Source organism: Gorilla gorilla, chromosome 16 (genome assembly GCF_029281585.2).
Source record: "Gorilla gorilla gorilla isolate KB3781 chromosome 16, NHGRI_mGorGor1-v2.1_pri, whole genome shotgun sequence".
Lineage (NCBI taxonomy): Eukaryota > Metazoa > Chordata > Mammalia > Primates > Hominidae > Gorilla > Gorilla gorilla.
In genome coordinates this window covers 22,763,187-22,787,840 of record NC_073240.2, presented here as the reverse complement: position 1 = coordinate 22,787,840, position 24,654 = coordinate 22,763,187, and the positions used below count along the sequence as shown (strand labels likewise).

At 37.5% G+C, this 24,654-nt stretch overlaps 1 protein-coding gene and 1 non-coding gene across 2 annotated transcripts in view; both read left to right on the top strand.

The window, feature by feature from the left end:
• The first annotated feature begins 482 nt into the window (after window positions 1-482).
• The window catches only part of LOC134757302 (POTE ankyrin domain family member B3-like), a 31,069-nt gene continuing 6,897 nt past the window's right edge, over window positions 483-24,654 (top strand). The window contains 9 exon segments of the mRNA XM_063698907.1: window positions 483-1,106; window positions 5,482-5,596; window positions 5,756-5,929; window positions 8,749-8,855; window positions 10,194-10,331; window positions 12,840-12,910; window positions 18,409-18,479; window positions 19,885-19,929; window positions 20,972-21,138. Coding sequence (XP_063554977.1) covers window positions 586-1,106; window positions 5,482-5,596; window positions 5,756-5,929; window positions 8,749-8,855; window positions 10,194-10,331; window positions 12,840-12,910; window positions 18,409-18,479; window positions 19,885-19,929; window positions 20,972-21,138 — 1,409 coding nt within the window. The 5' untranslated portion in view covers window positions 483-585.
• Window positions 11,610-11,716, top strand: LOC134757361 (U6 spliceosomal RNA). The gene has a single exon (XR_010131211.1). It is a non-coding gene; the product is annotated as a U6 spliceosomal RNA (small nuclear RNA).

Below are 24,654 nucleotides of genomic sequence, written 5' to 3'. Positions count from 1 at the left end.
ACGCCGCATAACGTCTGAGGCGCGCGCCCCGCACGCGCGCCCCGCACGCGCGCCCCGCACGCGCGCCCCGCACGCGCGCCCCGCACGCGCGCCCCGCACGCGCGCCCCGCACGCGCGCCCCGCACGCGCATAACGGCTTGGCTTACCTGTAAAGGGCACGCTTCGCTTCGCGTTCCTCGCTTGGCCTTGCGTTCCTAGCTTGGCTTGGCTGTTAGTCGCTTTGCCTGGTGTTTCTTGCTTGGATTGGCGTTTCCTCCCTCGCATTCCTTTGCTGGGCTTGACCTTTTCTCTGCTGGGTTTGGCATTCCCTTGACTGGGCTGGGTGTTTCCTTGGGGCGGGGGGGCTTGGCCTTTCCTGGGGTGGGCGTGGGGTCCCCCTGGTGGGCGTGGGCTTTCCCCGGGTGGGTGTGGGTTTTCCCTGGGTGGGGTGGGCTGGGCTCCCTTGCTGGGGTTGGCAAGTTTTGGCTGGGATTGACCTTTCTCTTCAAACAGATTGGAAACCCAGGGTTTCCTGCTAGTTGGTGAAACTGGTTGGTAGACGCGATCTGTTCGCTACTACCGGCCTCCCCTGGCTGTTAAAAGCAGATGGTGGCTGAGGTTTGTTCAATGCCCGCGGCCTCTGCTGTGAAGAAGCCATTTGATCTCAGGAGCAAGATGGGCAAGTGGTGCCACCACCGCTTCCCCTGCTGCAGGGGGAGTGGCAAGAGCAACATGGGCACTTCTGGAGACCACGGCGACTCCTTTATGAAGATGCTCAGGAGCAAGATGGGCAAGTGTTGCCACCACTGCTTCCCCTGCTGCAGGGGGAGCGGCACGAGCAATGTGGGCACTTCTGGAGACCATGACAGCTCCTTTATGAAGACACTCAGGAGCAAGATGGGCAAGTGGTGCTGTCACTGCTTCCCCTGCTGCAGGGGGAGCGGCAAGAGCAACGTGGGCGCTTGGGGAGACTACGACGACAGCGCCTTCATGGAGCCGAGGTACCACGTCCGTCGAGAAGATCTGGACAAGCTCCACAGAGCTGCCTGGTGGGGTAAAGTCCCCAGAAAGGATCTCATCGTCATGCTCAGGGACACTGACATGAACAAGAGGGACAAGCAAGAGAGGTAACCGGGCCTAGGATGGGAGGAGGCGGGACATGGGGGGATGATGGGGACATACCCTCCTGGCGCAGGGAGGGAGGAGCCAGGCTTTCTCTTCCTCCGCAGGCCCCACACCACCCTGGGTGTGGAAACCTCAGAGAGGTCAGGGCCCAGGTCCCTTTATAAACAGCAACACAAAAACAAAACTTTAGCTGATTTCCAATCCAATTATAATTTCCCTTATAGAACACTAATAGACTGTTTTAAAGTGATTTAACTCGCAAAATTAAGTCGATGCAGCAGATTATTTTTAATGTACACATTTTAAAACAATGTTCTATACATTAAAGAAAGGTGTATATTGAGAACTAAGTCCCATAATATATCAACTTCTGGGCTAAATATTTTTCAAATAAAATCCAATATGGATTTTATATCGATGTACCCTATGTAAATACATTCTTTACTGAGTAACCTTAAAAGGAAACTGAAATGGGAAGTATGGTTCGTATCTTTGAATAGGAAGGTTCGTTTTTCTTAAGATGTGAGCTTTTTCTGTGTTTATCACTTTTACATAAGCCAAATAAAAATAGCAAAGTCTTAGTGTCTTTAAATTGCACATGATGTATTTTATCATTGTGATAAATTGATTTTTTGTAACAGAATGGAAAAAGACTTGCTTTTCCAGATATCAAAATGTGCGTGTGTTATTTCCACAAATTGTTTGCTAACAGCTGAAAAGACATAAATGAACAGAACAGAATAGGAAATCCAGAAATACCCAAATATATGTAAGAATTTAGCACTTGATAATGGTGATGTTTCATATTGGTAAAACAAGGTGAATTATTCATAAATTAAATGCATGCTGTTTGGAGAAAACTACCTAGATTTTTATGTCACAAAAATAAGTTCCTGGAGTATAGATTAACAATTTTAAAGATACAAAAGGAGAAAAGTACCAGAAGAAAACACAAATGCCTATTTATATGTGCAAATATTTATTTATTTTTCTGAGACAGACTCTCACTCCATAGCCCAGGCTGGAGTGCAGTGGTGCAATATCAGCTCACTACAACCTCTGGTTCCTGGTTCAAGTAATTCTCTGCCTCAGCCTACCAAGTAGCTGGGATTACAGGCACCCACCACCATGCCTGGCTAATTTTTTGTGTTCTTAATCAAGACGGGATTTCACCATCTTTGCCAGGCTGGTCTTGAACTCCTGTCCTTGTGATCCACCCACCTCAGCCTCCCAAAGTGCTGAGATTACAGTCGTGAGCCACTGAAACCGGCATATATATGCAGATATAATAAAATAAGCTCAATTTAAAATTGGGCAAGGTACTTTTTTGCATGTCTACCAGTGACCTGTGCACATAGGAAAACATAGCATTCCTGCTAAGAGAAGGAATTTAAGTTAGAAGAGGAATGAAAGACTATTTTCTGTTTAAGTTAGAAGAGGAATGAAAGGCCAGCCATGGTGGCTCATGCCTGTAATCCCAGCACTTTGGGAGGCCAAGGCAGGTGGATCACGAGGTCAGGAGTTTGATACTAGCCTGGCCAGCATGGTGAAACCCGTTTCTACTAAAAATACAAAGAATTAGCTGGGCATGGTGGCATGCACCTGTAATCCTAGCTACTCAGGAGGCTGAGGCAGGAGAATTGCTTGAACCAGGGAGACGGAGGTTGCAGTGAGCTGAGATTGCACCACTACACTCCAGCCTGTGTGATGGAGTGAGACTCCATCTCAAAAAAATAAATAAATAAAAATAAATAAATAAATATAAAGGAATGAAATACTGTTTTCTGTCCACAAAGTTTGTGAGGGTGAAGAACAGTGGTACTTATATACATGCTGAAAGTTTAAGTTGCTGCGACTTTTCAAATAGACACTGATGGTAAGAACCACATTTTTAAAATGTGTATGCCTTTTACCCATCTATTCCATTATACTGAAATATCTATATGAAACAGACACAGCTGTTTTTCTTAGTATTGCTTAAAATAGCCATGTATTGAGAAGAACCCATAAAGATTTTATGAACAAATTTCAGTGCATCCATAGGATGGAATAATATGTAACCATTGAAGGTGTCAGTAGATACAGAGATATGTCGGCATGCAAAGATGTACTTTGCTATATCAAGTGAGAAAAAATCAGTTTGTTATACATATACACAAACAGAATCTGCTCTTGTGTTAGCTGGAAATATGTGGAAAATATAATCAAACTTATTTCTGGGGATTTGTAAGTGAAGTTTTTCCCTTTCTCTTATCTGTGATTTCTGCAATGAACATCTGAAAAGTTTTAGTTAAGTTTCATTAGTAATGAAATAATCCTTGGGAAGAGAAGGAATATGCTACTTGCATAGATACAAATAATTTCTCACATTCTATTATTTATTTTTATATCTGTGGATGGCTATCTTCTGTGAACTTTTACCCTCTTCAGAAGTAGAGGGCTTCTGTTTACCTCTTCTGGTAGATTTTATTGTATATACATTTTATTATATATAGATTAACGTGTAAATAGTATGGATTAATTATTTTAGTTTAGTTATATATTTATGAAAACTAAAATAGCAAATATAAATGATCGTTACTATCGCAAATGTATTGCTCTACTCAACAGGAGTTTTCTTTTAAAAATATTGAACTTCCAACCCATGTTTATCCATTCTTTCAATCCGTTTAGTCATCAAACATAAGCCAGACACCTATTATATGGCAGGCATATTCTGCTATCTCTCAGGATCCTTCCACCTTTGAAAACTTCATGTTTACCTGCTGCGCCTGAGCAAGCTGAGAGAATCAAAATTGGGGCATTAGGACTTAATCTCAATTGAAGCTTTTCCTCCCTCCTTTCAAACAAAAGCACTTCTGAAGGTGGAAAATAGTAAAAGATAACCCTTAACTGCCCTTTTGAAAATTTATAAGACTTGGGTAAAGACTGTTTTAGCTGTTTTAAGAACTTAAATGTGGTACATAAACAGCATGGAATACTATGTAGCCATAAAAGAAAGAACAAGAGCCTGTCCTTTGCAGGGACATGGATGGTGTTGAAGGCCATTATCCTTAGCAAACTAACATAGGAAGAGAAAACCAAATACTGCATGGTCTCACTTATAGGTGGGAGCTAAATGAGGAGAACACACAGACACCTAGAGGGAAGCAACACACACTGGGGCCTATCAGAGTGTGGAGGGTGGGAGGAAGGAAAGAAGCAGGAAATAGAACTAACGGGTACTAGGCTTAACACCTGGGTAATGAAATAATCTGTACAACCAACCCCCTTGGCACACGTTTACCTATGTTAACCAACCTGCACATCCTGCACCTGTATCCCCAAATGTAAAAGTTGAAAAAAGCTCCACAAATAGTTTCATAAATCCATTTTAAAAAGAGAAAATTTATAACAGTCTTAAATCCTAATATGAATGATTGGAAATATCTGATGTACGTACATTGTATAAATCTAAGTATTGAAAAAAATGAGCCCATGCTATTCATTTGAATTTCAAGTTTTCTTTGGCTTAAAGTTTTTGAAAACCAAAGTAAGAAATAGATTATTTTAGAAAATTGTTTTTGTTTTCACCTCAGCCCTCTTATTCCATAGTTCTTTTAAGAACTAAAATTTATCTAAATGCTAGTCATCTGACTGGAACTGCCCCAGACCTGTTATATTATAACATATTCTACTTAATGTAAGGCACCAGGGATTGTATGATGCCCCATTATGTTATGTCTCACTAAGAAAATTATTTAAATGTTGCCAATTATAATTATAGTAAATCATGAATTATAAGTGGTATTTCAGTGTAAGAAATGTTAAAACATGCAGACAATGATCATCTTAGACTCAATAAAATACAGTACAACGCTACCTGTAATCTTTAAAATGTACCTGAAAGTGTAGGTATAATTGTATCGTTTCACTTAATTCAAATGTTGTCTTTAGTGGTATTAGTAAAAATTATAATATCTTACAATTTTTGAGCTGTTATTTGTGTTAGGAACTATTCTATATTTTGTGTAGAGTCTTATTTAAGCATTACAGTGGTTTCCTCTGAGAAACTGACTATTTTCATTCCCATTTTATTGATGAGGAAATTGAGACACAAAAAGGCTAAGCAACAGCTAGGAAGCGACAGAGCTTCAAGTAGGATTCCAGCCCAAGTTGAATGTCATCCAAGAGCTATGCTCTTTCTATTCAAATAGGCTGCTCTTTCATTAATACAGTGACTAATGAGAGGTAATAGGTAGTGTGCTTTCTTCAAAGGAAAATTGAGTTTGTTTTGAAGGCAGAGTAATAGGCTATTCAGTGTTTGCAACTACGTGAATCATTAATGTGGCATTAGCTAGTGCACTACAATTTCCTGAAGTCTTCTCACTCTCATAGGACTGCTCTACATTTGGCCTCTGCCAATGGAAATTCAGAAGTAGTACAACTCCTGCTGGACAGACGATGTCAACTTAATGTCCTTGACAACAAAAAAAGGACAGCTCTCATAAAGGTATGCAGTAGTCAACTATATCAGTGTGAGATGGGTTTGATTTCAATAGATAGCATAAAAATGAGTTTTCTCATTTAAATATAACTAGTTGGTGAAAGCTGTGGAATGTTATTTTGAATTCCTAGGACTTATAATTTGTTTTTGGTCTAATACTGACAGGCCGTACAATGCCAGGAGGATGAATGTGTGTTAATGTTGCTGGAACTTGGCGCTGATCGAAATATTCAAGATGAGTATGGAAATACCGCTCTACACTATGCTGTCTACAATGAAGATAAATTAATGGCCAAAGCACTGCTCTTATATGGTGCTGATATTGAATCAAGAAACAAGGTATAGATCTACCAATTTTATCTTCAAAATACTGAAATGCATTCGTGTTAACATTGACCTGTGTAAGGGCCAGTTTTCCATATTTGGAAGCCCAAGCATAACCTGAATGAAAATATTTTGAAATGACTTAATTATCTAAGACTTTATTTTAAATATTGTTACTTTTAAAGAAGCATTAGAGGGTACAGTTTTTTCAGTGCACTTGTGGTTAATGCTTTTTAAAAAAAAAAACACTGAATTTGTAAAAGGTAATACTTTTTTTTTTCAATTTTTCCCTGCCAAGTTTTTTTTTCCCTAACAAATGTAAAATGACAAAATTTGCCCTGGAAATAGGTTTTACATTAAAACTCCAATAAAACTTAAGCATGTTTCAGTGAATAGTAATCCTGCTACTTTGGCAAATTCCTAAAAAAACACTAATAGATATGAGGTGATGTATCTCTCAGTGGCAAGGCTTAAGATACTTCTGATTGCTCATGAGGCAGAAGTGGAAAGGGAAAAATGCAGCAATCAGAAATATCAAGGCCAACTTGGAAATTAGGTAATGGGGGAAAAGACCATGAAGAGGTTTTTTTTTGTTTTTGTTTTTGTTTGTGTGTGTGTGTGTGTGTGTGTGTGTGTGTGTGTGTGTGTGTGTGTTGTTATTGTTGTTCATTCGTTTCCTTTATATGGTGAGACAGGGTTCTTTTCCATTTTAGAGAATGACAGTTTTCAGTTTGGGAGAGGGAGTTAGTGGGTTGTAAACTGCCTAGAGATCAATTTTAGGAGGCCTCTGAGGAACCAGATTGGCAGTGAATATGTGGTAATGTAGTGGGAAACCCTTGAGTAGAAGGAATAACAAGTAATTAACCAACTTAGTATCCTATTCTGGTAGAAATGGCCAATTAGAGTCTCAACTCTGCTTTCAATTCTAGAATGTCTTGATGGGAAGGTGGGAGATAAGGGGCTTATAAGTAAAAAGATCAGGTTGGATTTTGAGTTTACTAGACCTTGTTCTACTCTTACCGGGGAAAATTTTGTGGTGTTTTCAGCAAATGAGTCTCTCTCCTACTCTTTCCTCTTTTTGGCCAAATCCTCAAATGATAAAGGGAATTGTTTATGTGATGAGAGATGAGACTGAAATAATTGTCTATTGCACTAGCTTCCAGCTAGAGTTGTGCATTCCGGTTACCTCAGGAAAATTCTTAAATAATCTTCAAGTCTAGGTTTTCCCCTGAAGATTTTGATAGAGTAAGTCTAATAAAGCCTGGATATGTATGTTTAAAAATGTTTCCTTGAAGCCAGGCATGGTGGTGCATGGCTGTAGTCCCAGCTGCTAGGGAGGCTGAGGTGGGAGGATTGCTTGAGCTTAGGAGTTCTAGTCTAGCCTGGTCAACATAATGAGACCCTGTCTCTAACAACAACAACAACAAATTTCTCAAAATCCGGATACACTCCTGCTTAACCACTGAATACATAAGTGTAATATGTAAATTCTTATATCTCAGAAACTTCAGATATTTCTAGAAGAGTTGGAGTTGGATATGTGCTAATTCCTTTAAATCTTTCCTTTCCAATAACATTAATCTAAATTTTTGTTTGTTTGTTTTTGAGATGGGGTCTCACTCTGTTCCCCAGGCTGGAGTGCAGTGATGCGGTCACAGATCACCACAGCCTTGACGTCCCTAAGCTCTGGTGGTCCTCCAATCTGTTTTTGTATTTTTTTTTTTTTTAGTAGAGATGAGGTTTTTGCCATGTTTCTCAGGCTGATCTTGAACTGCTGGGCTCAAGTGAATCACCCACCTCAGGCTCCCAAAATGCTAAGATTACAGGTGTGAGCCACCATTCCTGGCCTAGTCTGACTTATCTCTGTCATTGGGACATTAAAATGAATATTATTGGCACTATCTATCAGCTTACAGAATAATACCTTTTCCTTTCTACCATCAGTTATTCACTGCCATTCAGAAGGTCTTTAGAAATTTGCAGTGAGTAGTCTTCCAATAAGTAGAGGATGGCTCTCTCAGGACTTTGTGTCCCTTTGTTCAATCATTCAAGTGCTTAGGTCAGTAAGTCGTTTTTAAGAGCAGAGTTTTCTCAGAATTGTAGCAAATTCTAAACCTTTTTTGTCAATTGAAGCTGTATTATGGGCTATCCAGTATGTCTCTTAAGTTTGTAGAGCTTTGGCTTAATCAGGATGGCAGGTTTAAACACTAAAAACCATGGAGTTATTAAGAATACAGATAGGAAATCTCTTAGTTTCAGTAATCCTATGAACTGATTATCTATCTAGTTAACAATCTGGAAAAATTAAATACAAATAGATTTTAAATGAATAAATGTTGGAAAAATTCTTGAAATGGGCAGTGTGAGTACTAATAGCAATATTTATTGCACGTTGGAGCTTGAACTTTGGTAAAACATGTGAAACTAAAGAAATATTTTACATTCAAATTCTTGCTTTATACACAACAATTTTGTCTTAGGGTTGGATAATATAGAGATAAAAGATACAGCCCCTGCCCTCAAGAAGCTTTTTGTTTAAATGAAAAAAAAAATCATCCAAAAGTACCATGCCAAATGCTCATTTAGAAACAAAGAGTCTTGGAAACAGTAAATGTTTAAAGTGAGTTTTTGAGATGATCAGATTTAATGTGGTGAGGCAGAGAAGGGATGTTTCCAAGGGAAGGAGTGGCATGTGGGAAAGTACAGAAGAGTGAGAAGGAAGCGACCAAATTTTATTTACTTTCTGTGAGTGTAAGTCCATAAGCTTCCAGTTCAGTTGAGAGATACATAATTTTTTGAATTACATATTGTTTTTGTTTTATATTGTTTTACAGTGTGGCCTCACACCACTTTTGCTTGGCGTACATGAACAAAAACAGCAAGTGGTGAAATTTTTAATCAAGAAAAAAGCTAATTTAAATGCACGTGATAGATATGGAAGGTATGGTTATTTCTTTTAATCTGTGTGTTGTTCTAGATTGATAGCAGTCACTCAAGTCATAAATAATAAATTAATGAGATTAAATTATACTTATTGGGACATAGTGATCAGTATCAACACAAATCAGTCAAGTAGAAAAGCAATTATTTGGACTGGGCAACATAAAGAACTGTTTTAGTAGGATTCATCTTCTCTTATTATATTGACTGATGTTATTTGTTGTATGATGTTTTTGGTTACATGATCTTATGTTAGCTAAAGGGATTTCATATTAATTTTATGAAGTTTGAACTTTAACTTTCAGTTTACTTTATGACTCAGTATTGAACTTCTTAACCCTTTCTAGTAGGTTTTAACCTCTGTATCTTATATGCTTTTCCACTAAATATGCTGTATTAAACATAAATAGGAGTTGAAAATCCTTTTATCTTTTCAATGACTCTGCTTTAAGTTGCTTTCTTTGAAGAATATTAATGTTAGCTTATCCCTACATGACAATTAATTGCTATTCCCACATACTGTGGGTTCAACAGCTTTTTTCCTTTTTTATTTCCAGTGTATTTTGATGTTTTTATTTTTAGTTGGTATGGAGAGAGGGAGTGAAGATAGTTTTAAGTGGATACACTTTTCCTTTAATGAAGGCAAGCTGTAGGTGGGTGATTAAAGAGAAAAGAGCTAGGCTTTGGATTCACACAAGACTGGGTTTAATTCCTAACTTTCTTACTTGCTACGTGTGTGACATTGGGAATGTGATTTACCACCCAATATGTTGTCATATGTGAAAAGTAGGAGAATATATCCTTCAAAGTTGGCTGTGCATAAGCAAGAAAGATATATGTGGCATTTAATTCAGTGTGTAGCACATGCTTATTGGCATCATTAGCTGAAACTCCTGTGACTACTATTCTTACCATTATTATTAATATTACTGCTTTCAGCATGCAGAGAGCTCTTATTTATCTTAGCCCCTGGCTAATTTTCTATTACAGCATATCAGTCTAGGGAAGCTGTGACAAAATCTTCACTTAAATCTTTGTCCACTTCAGATAAGTGGCCCTAGCATTGTTTCTTGCCCATCAAAGGACTTTAAATTAGTAGCTTCTGCTATGCAATACCCCGCTGAGATAAGAGGTTTCCTTTTTGTCCCTTCCTTTTAACCTTGGTGGTATTTTACAAAGATGAACTCTCGAGCACCCAAGATGCTTATGTCTTTTAACGCATGTAAATGTTTGATTCTGCATGGACAGGCAAGATGTTAAATTGGTAAAGTATATCAAATTAGCTTTTAAAATAACTTTATTACAGTTCCTAAAGGAGAAATTATCTCTGTAATTTTAGAACTGCCCTCATACTTGCTGTATGTTGTGGATCAGCAAGTATAGTCAATCTTCTACTTGAGCAAAATGTTGATGTATCTTCTCAAGATCTATCTGGACAGACAGCCAGAGAGTATGCTGTTTCTAGTCATCATCATGTGTAAGTGTTTACATGAAAAGGCTAGTTAATGCTAAATTGAGGTTTAAAATAATTATAACAATTGCATCTTACATATCAGGTGAGATGTCATAGTTTGGTTCAGGTAGTTTTAGAGTGGCAGTGAGTTAGTCCCCTGCATCAGCCAGAAATCAGACAAAAAGCAAGACAAGTTAGAAGTACCAATGGGTGCAGGATTCTTTACCTCAGGACTTTTAAGACCTTTATCCTTAGAGATCCCAATATTGTTCATTTCATCCAAGTATAACACCTATGCATGGGATAAAAAAGAGTATCACATCTTTGATTTTTCTGATTAGTTATTTGGATCTTGAAATGCCCAGTTTAGCAGAAAGTCTTGTACTGTCTCCTGGGGACTATCTCCTACATACTCCTTGAATTTTTCAAGAACCAAAGGGGTTCACTAAATCCAAGGAAGACAGTCCCTTTTATCAAGTCAGAAGGAGGAGAAAAAAAAGGGCATTCCAATCATTCTGTTGTTTCCATTGTTTCTGTTGCTGCATTGTTGCCACTCAAACTGGTTCTGCTGCCTGGTAATTGTTGACCTTTGACACCGAGATGCCCTTACTGATTCAGATCCCTCAAGTCTTCATGGGGATTCATACAGTGACTTTGAAGTTACAACATTTTTTAGTTCCCTTACCTATGCTTATATGCTCAGCCATTGTTCCCAAAGCACCAGCACCCTGCTCTGGCCGCTGGGCATCCTGACTTTATCCGCACACAAAGTGAGCAAATTGACCCTTCCTCCTCTATTCAGAACCTAATGTGGAACCCACATCTTAGCCAAGAATTAGCTGAGACCTTCATGGTAAGAGATCCTTTCAGGCCGTTGTTGGTCTTTTCTCTAGCAGATATTAAGTGGGCTTGTTATAAAGGGTCAGAGGGGTTCAAATAATGTGGCAGAAAGAGATCAGTGTTTGTTTCTTCTTCTTTGCTACCAGATCTACACTGTGAGGCACCTTTATATCCTGTGTAGAACCTTAGGCAGTAGAAAGTCCCATATGAGCCTTCCCCAAGCAGTGGCTCCCAGCTGTGGTTGGCCCCTTGAGTGATCTGATTTACATGATAATGAAAATCGTCCAAGCTACTTCCATCTCTAGCTCAAGATTTTAAAATATTTTCAAATTGTACCTCACAGGAAGCCATTGAAGAGAATACTCAGAATCTCAAGTAGGTTAAGTAAGTAGTGATGAGTCATGGACAAGAGCCAAGCCTTGTCCATGACTCATCACAAATCACATGTAAAAGTAGGGCTTTGTGCCGGCTTTGGCGGCACATATCCTAAAATTGGAACAATACAGAGAAAGTTAGCATGGCTTCTGCATAAGGAGGCAGCACAACTCTTTGAAGCATTCCATATTTTGTGCAGTCACTGGAAGATCATTTCAGTATTTGCTGACTAGCTCTAAAGAAACAGTGTGAATCAAAGCAAAATGGGTGCCACCAAAATATCGAAATGTGATTTGTGCTGCAAAAATAGTCATGGAAGATGGTCTGTGAGATGATTTAGAGCTGAACAATGTGTTCAGTGCAAAATATATTATAAGTATGTACGTCAAAAATTAGAGAATGTCAATTTGCAGCTTCTTCATGAAAACTGAAAAAAAATAAAAGTAGAGTTTTGGTCTCCCATGTCAGCTGGAATTGAACATCAATATAAAGCATTATCCTAACAAACATCTGCTGGCTCAGAGTTTGAGTCTGTAGAGAAGGATCATTGCTCCAAGCCAGGTCTTAACATCCATTAGTTTTTCTGCCCTTAGCACAACAAATTGGTCAACTCCGTAATAGTGGACAATCACATTATCTACTTTAATGAGAGATTTATGAAAAAATTTAGTTACAAACTATGACACAGTTGAGATGCCCTGAATTATAAGCCATAAGGAGTAGGACAACTAAGAAGCAAAATTAGGACTTAATAACATTTTCTGAAAACTACAGTATTTGCATATTAGAACCTATGAACAAAATACACATGGGGTTTTATCTGGGATTCCAAGATAATTTTAGTCATAAAGTTTAGGAACAGATTATTCCATTGCTTTACTATTTCTCTGAGCGTTTAAAAAATGTTACCTTGTTAAATCTTTATAACAACCTAGTGAAATAAGGCAGCAAAGTCCTCACTTTGTAGAAGAAGACATTGAGCCTAAGAGAAGAAAGTTGTCCAAGAACAAATAGCTGTTCATTATGGAGCTAGGACTTATGCAGAGTTGGGACACTTTCTATTATGTCATGCTAATGCATGCTGATTTACTGGGTCACAGTGCCCTTGATTTATGAGCATTTCACCTAATCTTTTTTCTTCTTTAATTAGAAGCTTAAAGAAAAGTTTGTAGAATGTACTCATAAGTGTATGGGATAATACTGTTAAATTCTGATATTATGATATTGTTTGAAATACTCTAAGAATTTTACATTTGGTAAGTATTTTTTATATCAGTATTAAAATAGTAATTTGGTTTCTTACATTTTTATACATAGAATTTGTGAATTACTTTCTGACTATAAAGAAAAACAGATGCTAAAAATCTCTTCTGAAAACAGCAATCCAGGTAAGACTTGTGATAATGAATTACTTTAGGTCAGTTGTCCACAATGTTTTTGGCAGCAGGGACCTGTTTTGTGGAAGACAGTCTTTCCATGGGCTGGGGGAAGGTGGGGATGGTTTCAGGATTATTCAGTCATGTTTCATTTATTGTGCTACTTTATATTATTATTACATTGTAATATATAATGAAATAATTATACAACTTACCATAATGTAGAATCCGTGGAAACTCTGAGCTTATTTTTCTGCAACTAGGTGGTCTCATCTGGGGGCAAAGTGAGACAGTGACAGATCATCAGGCATTAGATCATCATATGAAGCACACAACCTAGATCCCTCAGATGAGCAGTTCACAATAGGGTTCGTGCTCCAATGAGTATCTAGTGCTATCACTGATCTGACTGGAGGCAGAGTTCAGGTGGTAATATGAGCCATGGGGTGTGGCTGTAAGTACAGGTGAAGTTTCCCTGGTTTGCCTGCTGCTCACCTCCTCCTGTGTGGTGTGGTTCATAATAGTCCATGGACTGGTACCAGTCTGTGACCTGGGAGTTGTGGACCCCTGCTCTGGGTGGTCCTACCGTAGATAAAAAAATAAAAGTAAGAAATTTTTGATCACAAAAGAACGCCAAAGCACAAGTCATGTTACATATCCTTGTCCCAACAAGGTCTCACTCTTACTGACTTCATTCCTCCTCATTTGAAGTTGGAAGGAGATACATTTACTTTGTTGGAACAAGATGTGTTCTCTACCTGCTGGTCAATTGTCTTGATAACAGTAATTTTGTTAGAACAAGATTCTCTGCTACCATTTACCAAAAGATTGTCATAATAAATATACAAATTGCCCAACTCTAGGCTCAGCAGATTATAATAAAAGTAGAAAAATGTTTCACATTAACAAAAATACTAGTATGCCACCTGGTTGTGGACACCTAATACATTGTATAATCCAAACTGGATGAGGACACCTTTAATTTAGCCATCTATTTATCAAAAAGCTTCCGTAAGTTAGGTTTTATAAGTTGCAGAAGACAAAGATGGAATAGATGTAGTTTTGATCTTTAAGGTGCTCATAATAGAGGTGTCTCTATTTCATTTCTGTGCTTTTTCAACAGAATTTACAAAGAAAACATTTCTATGTTTTCACTTGTCCACTTAACAAATAACTATCAAATGTCTTTTAGATACTAATCATTTTTCTAATGCTACAGAACACACACAATTAAAAATACAGACAGGAGCTTGTTATCATCATTGTCATTTTTATTATTTTACTACTTTATTCAGTGCTTACTGTGTGCTAGATGCCAACCGGAAGCTTATAATTATGATTTATGATGTATTAATTATGTGCCAGACATACGTGATGAGGAATGAAAGTTTTGAAAAAAAGTAGGTATGATTCAAAGTAAGCATGCAGAGTGAGAAGAATTTTTCTAGGTAAAGAAGCAGAAGAATAATTTTTGGCAGAAGGAACATGCAACAAGTTTGTGTGTTTGCCAGGAGAACATCTAATGAGATTGCCTGTTTGGCAGGAAGAGCAACAAGTGCAAAAGACAAGATGCCGAGTGAACTTTGCAGGGTTTCTGAGCAGTTCACTTTTGCTAGTACCAAAAGTGTGAGACACCAGAGGTTGGGAATGAGGTGAATACTTAGCTAAGGCAAGTTTATGATAGACTTTTTTAATACTATAGAAATGAGTAGGTCTTACCCTGTGGGCCATGGGAAATTTACCAGGTAGAATGCTTTGGACTGTAAATACTAGATGAGCAGTGGCTAAAACAGTAGGAACCAGAGTTGTTTTGGTTGTTCAGTGATATCCTAGGATCCCACTTGTCCCTCTTTCAGCTGTGCTGTTGGCAGTGTTTTCTTCATGTCTCCTTTGATGGTTGGCTAATCCGCAGCAGCTCCAAACATCTTGTTCTCACAACACAACATTTCAAGGGCTGCTTTTCTTCACATGTGTCTTTTAAACAGGGAGAAAACTTAGAAGCATGCAAGGGGCTTCCTGTAACATTTCATTGGCTGGGTGACACCACATGCTCATTCCCAAACCAGGCAATGGGATGGCAAATACATGATTAGCTTAGAATAAACATTTCTCTTTCTGAGGCTGAGGAGGGGGATTGGGATAATAAATATCCCAATAGACTTGTGTTTCTTCTGCAAGAAAGAATAAGGAATGGCTATTGATAGGAGCCAACAATGTGTGCTGCAGGGGCTCATTGGAGAAATTTGAGCAGGGGAGTTACAAGATTAAATTTGAATATTAAGGCATATTCTGCTTATGGTGTAAAATGGGTTAGCAAGCTTTTTCTGTAAAGGACCAGGTGGGAAATATTTTAGACTATGTGGTCTCTGTCATATCTACTTAACCAGGCTGTTGTCTGTTGTTGTAGTGTGAAAGCCACCACGATTATATGTAAGCAAACAGGCATGACTTAGCTCCTATAAAACTTTATTTACAAAGCCAAAAGGCAGATTGGATTTGGCCTGTGGCCTGTAGTTTGCTGGGATTGATGGAAGATAACCATGTAAAGAAACCAGGAGACAAAGGAAGCTTTTGCAGTAGTCAGCTATAGTTTCCATGTCACACATCCTTGGACTAGTATCAATGTATTCTAAGGTTTTCACCTGCCCGTGGCAAAATAAAGTTTGGAATCTCAGTTACTCATTTTAATGTGTTGGCCTTTTTTTGGTGTTATGCTTTTTTCATTTGTTTTGCTTAATTTTTTTCATGTAAGAAATAACTAATAGTTGGAAGGGTTGTTTGTAATAAAAGCCATTTTGTAAATGTTTAGGTTCTCAGTGGCAGTGGTAATATAAAGCAGAGGAAGAAGAGAGGTATAGTCAATATGATTTAGTGATAATTGGATGAGAAAGGTTTGGGGGACAGAGAGAAATGTCAGATAATTTACAGGTTTCCACGTTGTACACTAGTATTTAACCTGGACATGAGGAAGGAGTAGGAAATTTTCTCCATGACCTGTGTGAGTCACAGCTTCCAGAAAAGAAAGAGAGCAAGGAGCATATTAAGGAAGCACAGCAAAGTCAGTCCTACAGTGCCCTGCTTGACTTCATGTCATAGTTCTGACTTCTAAAAAATCATTTTCTGCAAAATGTGCTTTGTGTTTTTCCCCTCTTGCAGCCTGCAGGCAAACAGAATCCCTTTAGCAGGGCATTTTTGTGTTCTTCCTTTAAACAAAGCAACATATAACTAACAAAAAAGAAGTAAGAGAAAGAGTGTTTTTTGTATAGGCTAGCATTTAACTTAAACTTGAGAGCGAGTACTAGGATTATACTTAGAATTTATGGACTGGGTAGGAAGACTAGATAGAAATCTAAAGATTGCTGACCCAAACACAGTGTGATTTTTTTTGCTTTACTGTCACAACTCTGAATTCACAACTATTAGTTACATTCATATACACTATAACTTTATAAAGCACCTTCCCAAATATTAAGTGATTTATTATAATTTCTATGACTTATTATAGAATTGACTTTCCAAGCGTTCATTAGAATTATTGAGAATTTGCTACATAGTATCATCTCAGCTGTGTCCACATGAGCTAACTGTCACCTTGTCTTAATGAATAATGGCTCACTAGGAATATTGGTTTTGGCATTAAAATGATCTACATCTAAATACAGATAGGACCAGGGACCACTCTTGAACGTTAATGTCTAAGCATCTTAAGAGTACACATAAGGCTTTCATAATCTGACTTCTGCCCTACTCTACATCTTTAGCCCTTTTCCCTGTGTGCCCTTTCTCTGGCATTACTGAGTGGCTCTTAATGCCCTACTCACTCCTCCTTCTATTGCAGGCAAATACTTTCACTCTTTCAGGCCTCGCTCCTGCTCTTGCTGCTGTGTGGCATGCTGTCACCCTTTCTTGCCCTCTACCACTTTTAATCTAGCTAGCCTCAATATTTAAGTCTCTGCTTGGGCAGGTGTTCTAGAAAAGCCATCCCTGACAGGCTTTATTTGCATTCTTTTTAAACCCTAACACCTAGCATGTATGTAGCAGGACTCAATAAGAAATTTCTGAGTAAAATAAAGACTGTTTTTACAAAGATGATGTGCAAGACTGTTCTCTGCAGTCTTGGAGTAGAGGGGACAGACCTGTGGAGGAATAATGTACAGTTCAGGTGGTAAAGGTGCAGTAGAAAAATCAGTGAGGTCCTAAGGCTACCTCAAGGAAGGAGTTACCTGTTTATCTGGGGAAAGATCTGCAGAATCAAGGAAGACTTCCCATAGCATTGTTTTAAAAGATGAAAATAAGGCTGGGTGTGGTGGCTCACACCTGTAATTGCAGCATTTTGGGAGGCTGGAGCAGGTGGATCACAAAGTCAAAAGATCAGGACCATCCTGGCCAATGGTGAAACCCCATCTCTACTAAAAATACAAAAATTAGCTGGGCATGATGGTGTGTGCCTGTAATCCCAGCTTCTCAGGAGAATGAGACAGGAGAATCATTTGAACCAGGGAGTCAGATGTTGCAGTGAGCTGAGATTGTTCCACCGCACTCCAGCCTGGTGACAGAGCAAGACCCTGGCTCAAACAAAAAAACAAAAAAAAAAGAAAAATGAATATAAATTTGTCATAATAGTGGATGGAAACATTTTAGATGTTAAGAAGACATTGTACACTAACAAAGGTGTCAGTAGTAATTTTGGAAATCATTTGTAAGGTACTATTTTTGCAGAAAACAAGAGGCAGGAGAGACCCAGTGGGTCAAACAAGAGGATTTTATTTAGGTGCACACCAGCTCAGCGGATTTGATCAAAAACCTGAGCCCTGAACAAAGACAGGGCTTGGCTTATATAGGCAAACTTACAGAAGCAGAACAAAGGCAGTCAATCGTATAGTGACAGTTTTGCAACCACTGCATAGCTTGAGACCTTGCAGCTGCATTGAAGGAAAACAAGAATTTGCAAAATATATGCATTTGTAAAAATAGCTATGAATAAATGCTGAGGGGGAGGGGAGATGGTAAAGGAATTTGTTTTCTTAACTTTTCTCTGGGATGTCTGGAGCCCATACCTGTGGGCTCTGGCTTCTCAGACAGGGTCACCACAACCTTTCCTGGTCCCTGCCTGATACTATCCTTACAGTCAGAGTAGCTAAGTGCAGGAAAATTTGTTTCTCTTTAAAACTAAATTTTCTTTTCTTTACATTTACTGCTTCACTATTAGGAAGTGAACAAACATACTGAGTTACCTTATATGTTTCTACTGTATTTTAAAGTTGTGTTTCTGGTGGTTTTGTTCATTTATGTGGGGTGGATGAATTTGTGAGTGAATCACATCAGGTGTCTCCCCAAGTGGTTTGTTGAAGTTTTGGAGAATTATTTCCTAAGTAACTATTTCATGAAAGACTAAACACTCAATTTATGAAATAAAATAAAATGTTGTCTTCAATCTATTTTTATAAAGTCAATAGTTTTTAACTGTTCTAAGTGGTTCATCTTAACTGAATATATGGATTTCTCAACAGAACAAGACTTAAAGCTGACATCAGAGGAAGAGTCACAAAGGCTTAAAGTCAGTGAAAATAGCCAGCCAGAGGCACGGAAAATTTTAAATTTAAATTTTTGATTTAATGTTGTTTTCTTTGCTTTAACAATATTAGATAGTCCAAATGAAATTACCTTTCAGACTAGGTTTTAAGAATCAATAGATTCTTTTTTTAAGAATTTTTTAATAAGATTCTTAAAATTTATTTTAATAAATTCGGCAATCTCATTAACAGAAGAATCAATAAATTCTAATTTAACATTTGATATTTAGCTTAAAAACATAACCACTATAAAATTTAAAATACTCTTATTTTACAGTATTCTTATTTAAAATATTCTTATCTGCCTTTTTGATTAGCTTATAGCTAATCTTTCCTTTTGGAATAGAGGCAAAAACATATTCCAGACCTTTGTTTGTTCTTTTATTTTTACAACACCCTAACATGATAAAGTAACATCAATTATTGGATTATATTATTAAGCAATAGAACTATGAACAATGTAACACTGAAGGTCCCTGAGCTGGATTCATGGTTAAAGAATAATCACGGCCAGTGATTGAGAATCTGCAGTTTTATATTTTCAGTCACTGATACCAAGGTTAAAGACATATTCTGCCTTGTGGTCTCTCACTGACTTCAGCATTTCTGTTCAGGGAGGGAACCAGGTCATAAAAGCAACCCAACTGCCTATTACAAGAATCATATCTTGCAGAATGGGACATTTGGTGTTAGTGCACAAACACAATAACCTTCTACCTTATTTTAGTTGCAGAAAATCAGTACAGATTATTAAAAAAAATTTATCCATTGTAATTAGTACACCTTAGAATATATTAGAACTGGACTTAAGCAGATCATCTAGATACATAACACTATCATATTACAGCATATAATTTCAATTAAAATTTAAGAATTTGCATTTCTTTCTGTTTGGTGTTGATTTCAGCTCCTAAAAATTTGAAGCATGCCTACAATCCAATTAGGAATCTTTTAAAAAAGCACTTCAGTGCGCTATACGGGCTCACTAGTTAGGGTTTCATGAGATATACTCTTTTCAAGTGAGGAAGCCTTTGGAACACTACAAATCATCTGCTAATTCATTTTTGGTAGATTTAACACATAACAAATTAAGTTTAGTTCAAACAAATGGTAACAAAGTTAAGTTTGCTGGTTCATGTTTTTATTCTCCCTTTGTCTGAGGTGAATTATTTTTCACATGTTACTCAGAAGCCAATGATGTGGCAGTAGCTAAACATAGATTAAAAAGTTAATTCTTAATTTTAATTATTTATTTATTTAATTATTTTAACAGTTAAATTTTATTTTATTTTCTAATTTTTCATGTCCATACTTGATTACTTAAGAATAAAATTATTTTAACATGCATTCCAAAAGAGGAGACATACACGGAAATACAACAAGCAAATTAACCTTCTATTTTTGCATCTACAGAAAATGTCTCAAGAACCAGAAATAAATAAGGACTGTGACAGAGAGGTATACCTTTATGTTCAAATGTTTCTGTTGAATTAGATTTTTATGTTATGCCGTTTAACAAAGTGTAGTAAGTGTAGGCATACATGATCCTATCATGTAAGTAGCATAAATCACCAGTGAAAAATTTAATATTTAACTCAGAAAGAATTCTGTACATTGAGTTTTCAAGAGATACAAACCCTAGAGAGATTCTTTCATTATTATGGAACAACCCTGAGTGGTGCCATAAAATGCTAGGTAATGCCACTTCAGGAGCTTTGGACCAATTATTTTATCTTTCTTGGTTTTAATCTGATTATCACTAGATAATGTGGCTAAAGAAGATAATTACTTATTCTTTGTAACTTCCAGCTGGACAATTGTATAGCTATTGAATGTGAAATTTGGGGAGCATCTAATTTTCTGGAATTCCACGCTTGCACCTCAGCAGTTTCACTCTGCTCCTTGTGTTGTGGCAAACTTTGGTTTTCATGTTTCAGTGAGCACCATCATGTTTTTGATATCCAGGAACCAAACGAAAAAAGAACGATCAAAGGCAGTGGGGGAGGAGAATATCTTAGTGCAGAAAAGGACCATCTTCCTTTCTATTCCTGAAGCCCCCCAGTGTCTCATCCTCTACATCTGAGTGTTTAATGTAAAATCTAGGTGGTAAAGACAGAAGACACATTTTGTGTCTATGTCGTTTTATTTTTGTGTTCCCATGAGTCAAATGGGGTAAATTCATATATAAGATTCTGAAGAGTTTTTGGGAATAAAAGCACAAAATGAAGGAGGGCCCTTTTTGAATTTTGGAAAATTCTGTTTTATTCAGTCAAACAGCAATCAAGCAAACTTTACAAAAATTTCAGTGATATACTAATGACATGATAATTACATCTTAAAATTATACGGTAATAGTTCTGTATATATGATCAAATTTAAGTGTGAGATATTTTTAATGACTAAAATAATGGCAAACTGAGTCAATTGATAAAATCAATTAAAAAGGTTCTTTTTATTCAATAAAGTGATAACCATCCTTAATATCAAACTTCCACTCAAGGTTGAAGAAGAAATAAAGAAGCATGGAAGTAATCCTGTGGGATTACCAGAAAACCTGACTAATGGTGCCAGTGCTGGCAATGGTGATGATGGATTAATTCCACAAAGGAAGAGCAGAAAACCTGAAAAGCAGCAATTTCCTGACACTGAGAATGAAGAGTATCACAGGTAAGCCTGTGGCAACATTTAATAGGAGATGACTATATGCTGTCAAACTAATCCTAATTTGGGCTAATATTCATGATGAACAAATTTTATACTTTTACTAGAATATTCAGCCTTGCCTGTTAATCAGAAAAATGAAAATCAGTAAACAATGAGTTACCGTTTTTTCCAGTCATTAATTTATTTGAAAAATAACCAGCATTGGCAAATGTGAGGGAAAAGGCATTTTCTTTTCTTTTTAATGAACTTTTATTTTAGCTTCAGAAGTTCATGTGCAGGTTTATTATATAGGTAAACTGTATCATGGAGGTTTGGACTACAGATTATTTCATCAGCCACATAATAAGCAAAATACTCGAGAGGTAGTTTTTTGGTCGTCTCCCTCCTGCCACACTCCACCCTCAAGTAGACCCTGGTGTCTGTTATTCTCCTCTTTGTGTCCATGAGTTCTCATTGTTTAGTTCCCAGTAATGAGTAAGAATATGTGGCATTTGATTTTCTGTTCCTGCATTAGTTTGCTTAGGATAATGGCCTCCAGCTCCATGTGTGTTGCTGCAAAGGAAATGGTCTCATTGAAAATGGCATTTCATACACTGTTGGTAAATACATTTTGAACATTAATTTAGTAGCATATTCACACACACATATATATAACATAGTAAGGATATATAGGTATGTTAAGGATATTTGTATAGATTTGTCACATATATACTTATGTGAAAGGACATTTCTTACAGCATTATTATATCAAAAAGATGGATCCTTATCAATAGGAATTTATCATTATCAAAAGTAAATCCTTACCAATAGGAAATAGCTCAATTTTCATACCCAGAAAATAATACAGTATGCAACCATTTTTTACAAATGAGGTTAGATCTAGAGTATACTGGTTATTTTGCAATTACAATGTATTTAAAGCATTTAGTTTGGTAACACATCTTAAGATAATTTTGTTAGAATTCTTGGAATATCTGCTGTGTTGCAAATGGAAGCTACACGCTACATTGACACTGTACCTTGTTAGCAACAAGATTGCTAGTTATTAAATTTTTGTTGTCAGTGCCTGAGTGCCGAAATATTGGACCTTCAATCTGAATATTGCCAAGGGATTGTACGTGGGGATCTATATTTAATATAAACATTTGAGTATATTGGGTAAAACTTTTATTAAAATATATCAAAGTATCTTTCATCTGCTAAACTAGGAGCTGGCCAGCTTTTCCTGCAAAGAGCCATTTAGTAAATATTTTAGGCTTTGTGGACTATATATATTTATTTTTTTTGAGACAGGGTCTCTGTTGCCAAGGCTGGAGTGCAATTGTGTGATCACAGCTCACTGCAGCCTTGACTTTCTGGGCTCTAGTAATCCTCCCACCTCAGCCTTTCTACTGGCTGGGACCCCAAGTGTGCAACATCACACCCAGCTAATTGACTCTATGGACTGTAAAGTGAATAAGCATGGCTGTGTTCCAAGATTCTTTACTTACAAAAACAGGCAGTGGGCTGGATTTGGCCCACAGGTGCTAATTTGCTGACCGGTGTGCTAAAAGGAAGGTGCTGCTAATGCAGTAACACTTATTTGTAAAAGTGCCCTGCATGTGTGACATTATCTTTCCTTTGAGAAAAGGATATATTTCAGTATTCACCTCACCATATTTTTCCACAGTGATGTCATACAATTTTTAAAATTTCATTTGTAAAATAAGATTATTTTCTGCATTTCTGCCACTTTATTCCTGTTAATAGAATTCAGTATTTTATGGTGATCAATTACTTTGTATATTTGATGAGTATCAACTGTTCTAGAATTGGCTGATTTTTATCAAGCAAGAAATACTCTCCTTGAAGCTTTTAGTTTTTCTTGGTCTTTATGTATAAGCATGAACAAAATAATAATCAGCTTCTGTAATCTAGAAATGGTCAAGGCAACTTTTAGTTCTATAGTTTTAAGAATTTAACACCTTGGTCTGGCATTTTTAATGCCAAATGTGTATAATTTTTATAAGCTTTAAAATATGTAATTGTTATATAAAATTTGAAAACTACACCTGTTATGTAAAATTTGAAACTATTTGTCTATTACTTTTCCATGACTGTGGAAGAAAATTACAACATTCTCAGCCATGACTCCTAAGTATGATGTCCTTAAAAGAACTGTCTACACTCATGAACTCAAATTTTCTTTTCCTTCACTCTTGATCTCATGCCAGTAAGTCTTCAATCTCAGCAGTCCTCCAACGTTTTTCCTCAAGATTATCACTAATTGTTTTCTGTGATAAATCTAGGCACTTTTCTTCCACCTCATTTTATTTAATCTGTCAGCAATATTTGAGGCAATGGAGGGCATCTCGTCCCTAACGGCGTCTTCACTTGGCTTTCAGGACCTCACTGCCTCAGGCTTTTCCTCCTGCCTTTCTAGTCCATTCATCATGTTCTGTTTTGCTTGCTCCTCCTCATCTTTCTCCTTTTGGACATTGTTGTTTCCCAGGGCTCACTCCTCAATCTTCTTTCTTGTGACTTTTTCTTTTTCTTTTTTGGAGACAGAGTTTCGCTCTGTCACCCAGGCTGGAGTTCAGTGGTGTGATCTCGGTTCACTACAGCCTCTGCCTCCCGGGTTCAAGCAATTCTCCTGCTTCAGCCTCCTGAGTAGCTGGCATTACAGGTGCATGCCACCATGCCCAGCTGATTTTTGTATTTTTAGTAGACACCGCGTTTCCCCATGTTGGCCAGCCTGGTCTCAAACTCCTGACCTCAGGTGATCTGTCTGCCTTGGCCTCACAAAGTGTTGGGATTACAGGTGTGAGCCACTGCACCTGGCCCCTCATGACTTTTTCTACTGTGTATATGCTAGTGATTTCCAAATGTATGTCTCCAGCTCAAATCTCTCTCCTTAATTCCAGATTTCTATATCAGCCTGCCTACTTGACATCTCTCTTTGGTTAGTTATTGGGTATCACACACTTGTCAGATCCAAAATTGGGCTACTGATGTCCTTCCTGAAATCTACACCTCATGTAGTCTTTCCTACTTTGGTTAAGGGCAACTCTTCCAGTTGCTCTGCCAAAAATCTCGGTGTCATTCTTGACTCATCTCTCTCTCTCTCTCTGACACCTCACATCTAATCTCTCAGTAAATCTTCTCAGGTCTACCTGAAGAATATGTCCAGAAGCCAGTCATATCTCATACATCTGAGCCACCCTCATCTGCAGTCTAGATGAGTGTCATAGACTGGGAATTGATAGTCCTGGTTTTTAAAAACTTCCCTTTTCATCCATTCTTAACTCAGTGGATGTATTTAAAACATAAGTCAAATTGTGTCATTCCTCTGCCCCAGCCCTTCTCATTATCTCCCATTTCACTCGGAGTACGTGTCAAAGTTCCTCCTAATTATCTCCCTTGCTCTGCTTCAGCCACACTGAATTCTTGCCATCCCTTATCTACCCCTAGTGCTTAAAGATGCCAGGCACACCTCCGTGATTCGCAGTTCCCGGTGTCTGGAATGCTTTCTCCCCAGAT